At 35.9% G+C, this 12,259-nt stretch overlaps 3 protein-coding genes across 3 annotated transcripts in view; 2 read left to right on the top strand and 1 right to left on the bottom strand.

Annotated features, from left to right (window-relative positions):
- Positions 1 to 12,259, top strand: part of LOC120420532 (MKRN2 opposite strand protein) — a 49,227-nt gene that overhangs the window by 5,544 nt on the left and 31,424 nt on the right. The gene's annotated exons all lie outside the window — the stretch shown is intronic.
- Positions 1,726 to 3,315, top strand: LOC120420526 (ribosome biogenesis protein WDR12 homolog). The gene is made up of 3 exons (XM_039583596.2): positions 1,726 to 1,881; positions 1,958 to 2,895; positions 2,957 to 3,315. Exons 1-3 carry the CDS (start codon positions 1,814 to 1,816, stop codon positions 3,235 to 3,237), a joined length of 1,287 nt encoding a protein of 428 aa, XP_039439530.1. The 5' UTR covers positions 1,726 to 1,813; the 3' UTR covers positions 3,238 to 3,315.
- Positions 3,281 to 4,036, bottom strand: LOC120420533 (uncharacterized). Its single transcript, XM_039583606.1, has 2 exons — positions 3,819 to 4,036; positions 3,281 to 3,760 (listed from the first exon to the last, which is right to left on the bottom strand). Exons 1-2 carry the CDS (start codon positions 3,966 to 3,968, stop codon positions 3,395 to 3,397), a joined length of 516 nt encoding a protein of 171 aa, XP_039439540.1. The 5' UTR covers positions 3,969 to 4,036; the 3' UTR covers positions 3,281 to 3,394.

A 12,259-nucleotide genomic window follows, 5' to 3' on the forward strand; every position in this document is an offset into this window, starting at 1 on the left:
TTCAGAATTGGCAAATTTTAGAGTTTTAGAATTATTTTTTACATTATAGAATTATTAAAATTTCAAAACATTTAGAATTTTTACATTTGAACATCTTAATTTTTTTTAATTTAAGAATCCTTAATTTTTTTGAATTTTAGAATTAAGATTTTTTCATTGAAAATATTAATAAAATTTTGAATTTTAAAATTTTAGAGTGTATAATTTTTTGAAAATTTTAATATTTTAGCAATTAAGAACTTAAGAATTTTAGAATTTCAGATTTTAAGAATTGGGTACTAAAGCCCTTTGTCAATTTTTATGTACAACGGTAAAAAACACGATTAAAAACCATTTCTGATCACTTTTTTTAATGCAAAAAAAATATTGACAAGACAACATTTTTTCGATGAATCAACGTCGTCGGATCAACTATGGTCCCCTTGGAACGAGCTGTCAAGCAGAAGCTTTTCTGTCAAGAAGGACCGCGAGGATAATTTTTCAAAATTGATTTAAAAATCCATTTTAAACTCTTTGTGGTCGTACAAAGGGTCATTGTACTCAGAAAAATAAGCTTTATCGCTGTAAACAATAATATCAGCAATCTAAGCTTCATTTTAGGACCCAATTGTTAAATTTGAAAATAAAACCTAAAAATAGAATTTTTAAATTGAAGAATTTGGGATTTAAAATGTTAGCATTGATGAAATTCTGAATAACTGGAAATGCTAAGGAAATTCTGAATTGGGTACTAAAACCCTATGTCAATTTTTATGTACAACGGTAAAAAAACACGACCAAAAACCATTTCTGACGATTTCTGATCACTTTTTTTTCATTTTAATTTAAAAAAAATAATGACAAGACAACATTTTTTCGATGGATCAACTAAGGTCCCCTTGGAATGAGCTGTCAAGTAGGAATATCAGCAATCTAGGACCCAATTAAGGAATCATAGGAATTTTAAACTTATGAATTTTAGAATTGAAGATTTTCTTTTTAATTTTAGGGTTTTAAAATTTTAACAAGTTTGGAGTTATAGAATAAGAATTTTTGAATTTTAAAATTAAGTTTTTTGAGATTTTTTAAAAAAAAATTGTATTAGAATTATAAAATCGAAAAATATAAAATTCTTAATATTTTTGAATTGTAGAATTATTAAATATTCAAAGCACAAATTTTTTAAAATTTAGGATTTTTACATTGTAGAATTTAAAAATATTTAAGTTTAAAAATTATGGAATATTTTAGAAATTTGGAATTTTTATAATTTTTGAAATTAAAAATTTCATAATTCTATAATTTAATAATTTTACAATTTTTTAATTTTCTAATACAATTTTTCAATTTTTAAATTTTTCAATTTTTAAATTTTACAATTTTACAATTTTACAATTTTACAATTTTACAATTTTACAATTTTACAATTTTACAATTTTACAATTTTACAATTTTACAATTTTACAATTTTACAATTTTACAATTTTACAATTTTACAATTTTACAATTTTACAATTTTACAATTTTACAATTTTACAATTTTACAATTTTACAATTTTACAATTTTACAATTTTACAATTTTTTAAATTTTTTTTTCTTCTCTGACTAAGAAACATTTCACCAAACTGGCAACCCTATCCGACGGTGAAACATTTCACTCCTTTTTTCGTTTTTTGACATTTCTCCCTCGCCGCACGTTTCGCATTTTCCGTGCACGCAACTGTCACAACAAAATCGATTTTCAGCGTGGTGCGCGCGGTCCGCGGGAGGTTTTTTCAGAATTTCATCGGTGTTTTGGATATTAAACTCACTGCGAGCACTGTTTGTGGCGCGATGGCACTGAAGATTACCGGCAAGGCCGAGGGTCAGCTGCAGCTGCATCTGATCACGAAGCAGAAGCAGTAAGTAGTTGTTTGGGGATGCATCCCATGGGAGGTTAAAAGCAGCATGTTTATGTTTTTATTTGTGTTTTTTTAGGTTTGCCGTTCCGGATGTTCCGTACTCGATTCGGGCGAACGTGAGCACGAAGGAGCTGAACGTGTTGGTTAATACGTTGCTGAAGGATGCTGGGAATGCGGAAGCGGGGAAGGTTGAGTTTGACTTTTTGCTGAATGGCGAGTTTGTGAAGATTCCGCTGGGGCAGCACTTGAAGGAGCGGGACGTTTCGTTTGAGGACACTGTTGAGTTGGAGTATGTCGAGCGGTACCCGGCTCCGGAGCCGCAGGATTGTTTGCTGCACGATGATTGGGTTTCGGCGGTGGAGGCGCGTGGTAATTGGATTTTGACCGGATGTTACGACAATACGTTGAACCTGTGGACCACGAAGGGCAAGCACAAGCTGACGATTCCGGGTCACATTGCGCCGGTGAAGGGCGTCACGTGGATTTCGTTGGACGAGGAGAAGGGAGTTTTTGCGAGCGCCTCGCAGGATCAAACGGTGATGCTTTGGGAGTGGAACGTGGCGGCCAATTCCGTCGAGTGCGTCCAGGTTTGCAAGGGCCACGAGCGTGGAGTGGACTGTATTGCGGCGAACGATAGCAAGAGTAAGATGGCCACCGGAAGTTGGGACACGATGTTGAAGATTTGGTCGACGGACGTGAGGAGTGGCGGCGGCGATTCGGAACCTTCCACGAGCAAGCGGCAAAAGTTGGACCAGGGAAGTGCACGGACGCCACTGATGACACTTGCCGGCCATCGGGAGTGCATTTCCGGTGTGCAGTGGATCGACGACAACACGCTCGTAACGTCCTCGTGGGATCACACGATCAAGATTTGGGACCTGGCGCTGAACGGAATCAAGTCGGAGATTTCCGGCAACAAGTCGTTCTTCGATTTGAGCTACTCCAAGTTGAACGGGCTGATCATCACGGCGTCACCGGACAAGAACCTGCGGCTGTACGATCCCAAGTCGAACCGTAAGTTTATCCTGTGAAAGGTTCTTCAATTTCTATTCTAACTCTGTTCATCTCCCCGAAGAGGGCACCCTCGTCAAGAACACCTACCTCGGCCACACGCAGTGGGTCCAGTCGGTCCGCTGGAGCACCACCAACGAGTATCTGTTCGTTTCGGGCGCGTACGACAACCACGTCAAGCTGTGGGACTACCGCAGTCCGAAGGCGCCGATCTTCGAGCTGATTGGCCACGAGGACAAGGTTCTGGCCTGCGACTGGTCCAACCCGCGGTACATCCTGTCCGGCGGATCGGACAACTCGGTGCGCGTCTTCAAGAGCAAAATCGCCATTGGCGGTGAAAAGTGAGGGGAGTTTGGGTTGGAATAACCCAAGAAAGCAAACAGAGCACTTTGGAATTTATCATAAATAAACAGAATAATTCAACTTTATTGTAACATGAATAAAAGAAGGAACAACTCGTTGCAGTCGATGGGTTAAAATCGAAGAAAGCGTAACAAAATCCTCATTCAATCCTCAATCCTTTTCGCGAGTCGCCGAGTGCGCAATCTTCTGGCAGCTGTGAATCCTCCGACTGATTTCCGCTGTCACTGCTGGCCAAGCTAGCCGGCTGACCAGCCTCAAAATGGTCCAAATCGGACAGATCATCACCGTTGTCGTCCTCGAGGTCCCCGAACCGCACGTTCACCACCTGACGCTGCTGCTGTTGCGGGTCATCATTCCAGTTGCCGTTGAGCTGCTGTTCCTCGCGGAAGCGCGACTCAAACGTGGCCAAATTCTTGTGCAGCATGTTCTGGAAGGCGGAGAACTTTTCGATGTTTTGCCGACAGGAGCGACAAACCCACGTGAACAGTTCGTTCATGTCGATGATCTGCGTGAAATCGAAAATTTCATTAATTTGTTCAAATTAAGAAAGAAGTAAAACTCACATTAATGTGGCTGCATTGGTAGATTTTGTGCAAAAAGTCGCCATCCTTCCGGTACAGAGTTTTGAGTGGCCACATGGTGCGTTTGGGGCGCAAACAGAACCGGCACAGATTTACCTCCGGGGTAGGTTTGTTCCGTTGATTTTGGTCCATCTTTGGGGCACGCTGATGATGTTGCTCCCACGTTGGGTGTTGGATGGGGTGGTGCGAAGGAGCGCGCTCAAATCTCGGTGAAAAACAATAACAAAGTCGGTTTGATTGATAACGGCTGTCAAAAACAGATATCGAGGGGTCCAACAATGGTAAAGAAGTGCGCGGTGACAGAGAGCAACACCTTCTCGAAAATTACAACTCGACGAGAACATCCCGCATAATCAAAAACCATCGGGGGAATAGTCCAAACTATATTACTACTAAAAGAGATGTAGTTACCACATACTTAACCATTATCATATAGTTACGGCACTATACAAAACCATAACGAAACTGATCGTCAAATGATGACGTTTTTATTGAAGTAAATCTAATGATTCTAACTATTTTTGAACTATTTGGGGTACAATAACCTTACACTAAACAGTTCGGATTGTTTAGACAACGTGACTCAACGAAAAAATGTACAAGTCCAAATAGTTCAAACAATTTATCAACTTTATTGAGAACAATATAGCAAAATTCCACAGATTTTAGATTTTTATAGTCAGAACCTGTAAGAACTAAAAACCTATTATAAATGCTATAGTAGAACACAATTGATGGCGGCCACATTTTTTTCGATAAGTTTGTATAATCCAAATAATTTGTCAACTTACATGAAGTAAAATTACTATACACCATACTATTTTGAATTAAAAATGTCTATAAGTCCAAATAGTTCAAACAATATTTCAACAGTATACCCGGATAAACGAAAACTATATCGATTTTGGTGAGGAACTTAAAAATACCTTATGAGATAAGGTCACCATTTGTAATAATGTTATTTGGCGGACCTCGATAACTATTTGTTAAATGGTTACCATACGTAATAGAGTTATTTTAATGTTCATAATGGTCTAAAATTTTCTTGTTAACTTTAAAAAAATATTTGCGAATGTTTTCTCAAATGGTTACTTTAAATCATAAGGTAATTTTTAAGTTCAAATGGTTCAAATGTCGGCCTCGGATGATTATTTGTCAAAAAGTTACCATTTAAATTAAGGTTTTTTAAAAGTTTGTAATGGTCCAAATTTTTCTTGATAACTTTTTTTCCCATCCAATGTAAAGCGTAACCAGAAAAACTGGCAAAATATTTTTGAAAAATTCAAATTGCATGTTTTTCTGGAAACCCCTTTATAGGGGAAATATACCCATTTTAATCACTCTAAGCCGTTCGACCAATTCTCATCACTTTTCAACTTTTCCGCTATTAAATTAACATTTTTAGATACATCAACATTGGAGAGTTGCTTGCTCACTTTTATTTGAGCTTTTTGTTACTTTGGAACAGTCAAAAACACTTTATGAAAGCTGTAATTCATGATCAAAGTGTTGATAGGCCGATAATAGAAATAGGCTGAGAAAGGGTATAGTTCCCCTACTTCTCCTCGAGTTGAGCCTGCCCAGTCATTTTGGTCAATTTGTGTAGGTCAGTGCAATTGCCTTTGTGAGTTTTGCGAGCGTTGCTAATCAAATCGCTCGAGTTTTGAGTGTCTCACCCTTTCAAATCTCCGGACACCTAGTTTCGAGTAGAAATCTCGGAATAGAGAACGCCTGTAGAGCGAATGATTTGCTAAGTCTCAGAATTTTTGATAAACGAAACATGTTAAACGAAAGATTTCCCGCAATGTCACCCAAAATGAAAAGCATCTTTCTCATTCACTTCCATCCTAAAACTCGGTTCAGTCGGTCTCACAGCATAGACTCTACCAAATAAGTGCGTCTGATCGGCCGATCGGGGCTTTCAATTTCTCAGTGGGCGGTTGATCTGGCCAGCATGAGGCGTGCGATGAATAAACCGAACGAGACGCAAAGTTTCATCTTTGGTTCCATCAACATTGCTTACAAACGCTCGGCGGATCGCTTAGCAAGAACTTCGGCCAACAAGCTGCTTGACCATTTCCGGCAAACATTGACGACGGAAGGCGTGGTCAGGCAAATCTCGTCTCGAATTATGCCACCGGGTCCGTCTGGGATTAAACCCAGGCCTTACTGGATGCGAGACTACCACGCTAGCCACTACACCACCGGATCCGGCAGTGTTGCTGGCGCTGTTGCGTAATACCTAGGTGTTGGGTTTTCTTCCACTGCTTCGTACACTCAGTACACTCAGAGCAGGACCTCGACGTGCTTCCGACGGACACATTTTCACTTGTACTTCCTCCACGACCTGACGACGAAAGCAAGCGGCTGTGGCTGATGCCATTATTGTCTTCGTCACCGCCGGATCGTTTAAGGCACATTCGAGGGGAAACGGAATCATTTTAACAGATTTAAACATGCTTGCACAACGGCTGAAAATGGGAAAAATGACTAACCTACGCAATAGAAACCATATAAAAAAAGTTATTTTTACTTACAAAATGAATTTTCAGCTAGTTCTAATAGAACGAACGGTTTCAAACTAAATAAGCCAGCGAAATACAAAATTTCATTCGAAAAGAAAGCAAGAAAAAAAACAGGTTCAGGTTCAGGGCCACGGCCTGCTTCGATTGTTTTGACACGCGCGGCAAAACGCGACCGTCAGCACAAACCCCGTCAACTGGCTCCCAGTCATGAAATATTCTAGCAGATCTGGTTCTGCCAGAATCCTGCTAGAATGGTGGAACATTTCTACTAGAATGCTGTAAGAATATCCAGCTCCTTACGGACTCTGCTAGAATCCTGCTAGAACGTCGTGACTGGGCTACAGTTTGTTTTCAAACAGCACTGCCCAGCGGTTTCACAATGCCAGTTCAACGTTCGTGCTCTTCTAGTACTGCTCAGAAAATATTAATTTTTACGAACCATTTTTCAACCGTCTTGTCCCCCGCGCTCGCAAATGTCACTTTTTTGACAGTTCCAAGATTATGTTTTTTTTAGAGACGACGACAGCGAAAAGCGAAAAGTCATCAACAAACAGGAGAAAGCAAAAAAAAAAACGCAGCAAAGTAATTTCAAGTAACATTTGTGTATTCCTGGTGCAATTTCACCCCGCTCGAGACATCGTGCAATCTGTGGATTACGGATTATCATCGCGAAGTGACCATTAGGGTGAAAGTTGAAGTGTGCGAACGATCGATTGATTTTGATTTGGAAGCGGAGCGCGGGAGGAGGAATGGATCGACGAAAAAGTTTGCGAAGCATTGGAGGTGTGCTGAATTTAACCTGGTCGCTTCCAACGACCGCGGTCTTCCCTCCCAAACCCGCGGAAAGCTCCCGTGCAAACGATGAACACGAGACCAGCTCCGGTCACCGGAAAAGCGGCACCCCTTCCCAAAACGCCCCTCCACGTTCATGGGCTTTGCTTTCATAAGATCTGGGTGTATGTTTCGTTGTCGAAAAATCGATCCTTTGCTGCAGCATGGATCGATTGATCCGGTTCCTAGAAATTCATACCAGATTCTCTCCGTGTTGAGCTTGACCAGCCCACTCGTGCTCTGTTGTTTCAGACCCAACAGCAACCTCGATGCGGCTTTAACGAAAAACTGCACGATGCGCCCTGTCGGGTATCTGCAAGGACCTAGTTACCAATAGTAAGTTCCATGTTTTGCTTAAAATTTTAATCGACAGGTTACACCTCGGTGATTCACCTCTCCGGCAAGGGTGTTCCGTTCATCATCTTGGCCATCGGGTCTTCCTTCATGTACAGCAAACCTCGAAAGTTTCCTTAACCAATTCGCCCGATCCGATCATGGGGCACGACCTGTTTGGCAGCCTGCTCGGGACAATTCCGCGCAACTTTGCTGCCTACGATCCAATCATTCGGACCATCCTTCCAAGCTAAACCCAATGGCGTTCCTAGTGAAGTGAGTCGCCTGGTCCTGGCACACGCAGCTGGTCACGCACGGCACCGAGGGAAAGGTGCGCTAGATTTTGGACGTGATTTCGTAAATTGATCCGTAAAATTTGTAGGTTTCATTTTTACTTTTTCATGCTCTTTGTGAACGCGACGCTGGTGCTGAGCATCAATGACACCGTCGATGCACAACAGCTTCCTCGGGATGACCCCGGCTTTGCTGTTCGTCGCTCTGTGATGATGCTCTGGTGCGGGCCAACTCGAACCACATCTGGCACATCCGCACATACAATCTTATCAACGAGTGAAAGGCTCCGAAAAATCATTTAGGGGAAGGTGGGGCAAGACGACCATATGGGGCAAGAGGAACAATCGCTCGTACGGCCGTAATTTTTACAATTTTGATTATTTCCAGTATGAGGAATTGTTGCTAGCAATGCAATTAGCTGATTCTACTACCACATAACCGCCAAAACGACGTAAACGCCACGGGGCATGAGATTTAATGAAGTTTTTTTTCAAAACCATTGTCTTCTTATAATGTTTGGGAAGTACAAAATAAGGCTTAAGGTTCGTTTTAAGGCTCATTTTATCAAAATGCTATTTTTCCTAGATCAGTAGTGTCCCTACCAATGACTTGCACATATTATAAAGTATGATTTAACTTTTGGTTATTTTTGTTGAGAGCTTTTAAAAAACCTTGTTCAGGTGGGGCAAGTGTACCATATAGATTTTTATTATGGAAAAAATTACGAATTGCTGCAGCAACATATTTTATTGGGAAATAAATACATAAAAACTGATAAACAATTGATAAAAAAAATTGTCCGTACAAAATATAGTGATATTATGAAAATTTCCTTTTTTCATCTAAGTAATAATTTGTTTTTGTATAAACGATCAAATTTATGGTAAAATATTATTAATTAATCTAAAAATGAAAGAAACGTTTCAAATGCATTCTAATCTGATGTATCTAAGTGATAACAGTTCAATTGTTAGCAAATTAACATGTTGTTTCATGCATTGTTCCTCTTGCCCCAACAGGTTGTTCGTCTTGCCCCACTAGAAGAACGTACGGAAAATCAAAATTTTTAAAATCAATTTCAACATTAAAAAACAGGATTTTTAAAAAACTTCTTCTATCAAAGTCTTAGTCAAGACCTGGAATAAGATGATTATAAAAAAATCCGACAGATTTTTAACGTTTTTGATGGGTTATTACGAGCATTTCCTTAGCTTGTTACACTTGCCCCACTTTCCCCTAATAGAGATTCAAAATTAGTTCAATAAAATCTCATTTTTTTATGTTTGAGAAATCCTTGTTAAATAAATTATGCATAATTAATTCAAAATATGTGGGATTCAACGCACAACAATATGCCTTACGCGCTCTCTTTTTCTCTTCTCTCATTACGCTCACTACCTGCTTGCGCGCAGGCAGGCGCAGGCAAAAACAGTCTGAGTTTAATCGTCAGTGCGAGCGGTGGTTGACTTTTAGTTGTTTACGTTTTGTGCGCAGGTATAGTTTTTCAACAAATCATTTGATTTACCAGATACTTTGATTACTTTTTTCTTGTTTATCATTTCAGCGCCGTGGACAACATGAAAACAAAACGCAAACAGCTGATACTGGAGAATTCGATTGGCAATTAAAATAGATCTCGGCGGCAGCCGACCGACAAAACTAAATCGAACGGGCAAAACTTGTACCGCCGAGGACGCGGCCGCACGCATCAATCAAGAAAATCATCTATATCATCAGATAAGTACATTATATTCAAATATTACATTCTACTAGATACTTTGTGATTGTTTTTCTTATTTTTTCAGGTTTGGACAATTTTGGCAGCATGATCAACTAAACAGAATCGGCATTCAACTAGAATTGAAGCCGAACAAATATTATTGGTGTGAACCATCCGTCAAAAAGTGAACAATTCTGTAAAAAATAGGTAGGTAAAAAATGTAAGAAAAACTTTTAAAAAACCATTCGAACACTATTTTGCAAATAGTGGAACTGCAAGAAAATCATAGAATTAACCTTAAATAACCATGTGAAAACTTTATCCAAAATAGTAGCGCTCGGTAAAAATAGCAAGAAAAACCCTAAAAAACCATTTACAAACCCTTTCTAAAAAAGTAGACGCAAGGTTAAAAATTGTAAGAAAAACCCTAAAATACTATTTGAAAACCATTTCTCAAACAGTAAAAACCGAGAGAAAAAGGTCGCTTTTTCGCGAAAATTAACTTTATTTTTACCATTACACAAATGGTAATTTGACGAAACGTTGTTCGGGAATTTTTAAGGTTACCGTTGCTAACCACCCTCAATTCAGATGGTCGAACTTTATGAAAAATGGTAGGGTACCATTTCCGATATGGTATTTTTAAGGTTTTCCTACCATTTTTCAAATAGTGGTTACGATCTCTGAAATGGTGAGAAAACCATTTAACACAAAGTTTTTTTAAGGTTCTCGTTTATGCGGGTAGAGTACAATTACAGTTTGTTATATAATCCAACTATATGTTAAACGATTGGTACAAAAATTTCAACTTTTATCAAGTAAATTGATCACAGTCGATTCCTCTGGATGATAGAGAACCTTCAACACCCCCACTTCTCCTCAGATTATCAGAAAACTCCCCAAAAGAAGAAAAATGTTACGAGGGCTCATGAAATTGACTTTCACTATTCCAGAAAAAGTAGGCATGCTGTTCTTACCATACACCAAAAATATGTGTACTACATGGTGGACTATTACTGTTCACTATAAAATGAGTCAATTGTTTGGACTACTTGGACTTATCGAAAAATACTTGCCCCCGAGCTTGCTCCCTTCTAACACAACATGTCACCAAAACCACTGAAAAACCACCAACAGATATAGATCAATCGGATAAGGCGGCAGCAGTTCGGCAGCAACGTAAATAACATCACATATAATGGCGGTAAACATTCACCAACTATCGATAGAACTTAAAAATCAAATTTGATTATATCCGAAGTAGTTATCACAACAATTGTAGGGTTCATTTTTGCGGTCTTTTTTAAAGTGTCGGCAAAGTAGTGTCGGTAAAGTAGTTTTTCAGAAACTATATAGGGAATAGTCAATTTTTTGGGCAATGACTATTTGACGTAAAATCCAAGTTTATAAAAATATTCACATATATGTATGAAAACCTCATATAGTTTTCTGCCTAACAACTAATTTCTCATATAGTAAAATCGACCAAAACTATTTTGGGAATGGAATTAATGGTTTGATATATCGTACATATATAGTTGGGTTACAATTTAATGAATAGTAGAGACCATTTGATAAATAGTTGAGTAACTATTTGTCATAAAGTAGTTATATAGTTCATGACTATGCGGGATGGCAAGCAAAACAATTTAAATAAAATTATTTAAGTTTGTAAACAAAAAGTGCATCCTGCTCGCTTGAACTAATAAATCTTGATTAAAATAAAAAAAGTTTAAAAGTTGTAAATATTTTCCAAAATTATACAAATTATATTTTTTTAATATAAAATTATAAAATTATAAAATTATAAAATTATTATTATTATTAGTTTTATTAAAGACACTTTACCATTGCAATGGCATTCGTGTCGTAAAATTATAAAATTATAAAATTATAAAATTATAAAATTATAAAATTATAAAATTATAAAATTATAAAATTATAAAATTATAAAATTATAAAATTATAAAATTATAAAATTATAAAATTATAAAATTATAAAATTATAAAATTATAAAATTATAAAATTATAAAATTATAAAATTATAAAATTATAAAATTATAAAATTATAAAATTATAAAATTATAAAATTATAAAATTATAAAATTATAAAATTATAAAATTATAAAATTATAAAATTATAAAATTATAAAATTATAAAATTATAAAATTATAAAATTATAAAATTATAAAATTATAAAATTATAAAATTATAAAATTATAAAATTATAAAATTATAAAATTATAAAATTACAAAATTATAAAATTATAAAATTATAAAATTATAAAATTATAAAATTATAAAATTATAAAATTATAAAATTATAAAATTATAAAATTATAAAATTATAAAATTATAAAATTATAAAATTATAAAATTATAAAATTATGAAATTATAAAATTATAAAATTATAAAATTATAAAATTATAAAATTATAAAATTATAAAATTATAAAATTATAAAATTATAAAATTATAAAATTATAAAATTATAAAATTATAAAATTATAAAATTATAAAATTATAAAATTATAAAATTATAAAATTATAAAATTATAAAATTTTAAAATTATAAAATTATAAAATTATAAAATTATAAAATTATAAAATTATAAAATTATAAAATTATAAAATTATAAAATTATAAAATTATAAAATTATAAATTATAAAATTATAAACTTATTAAATTATAAAATTATTAAATTATAAAATTATAA

Source organism: Culex pipiens, chromosome 2 (genome assembly GCF_016801865.2).
Source record: "Culex pipiens pallens isolate TS chromosome 2, TS_CPP_V2, whole genome shotgun sequence".
Lineage (NCBI taxonomy): Eukaryota > Metazoa > Arthropoda > Insecta > Diptera > Culicidae > Culex > Culex pipiens.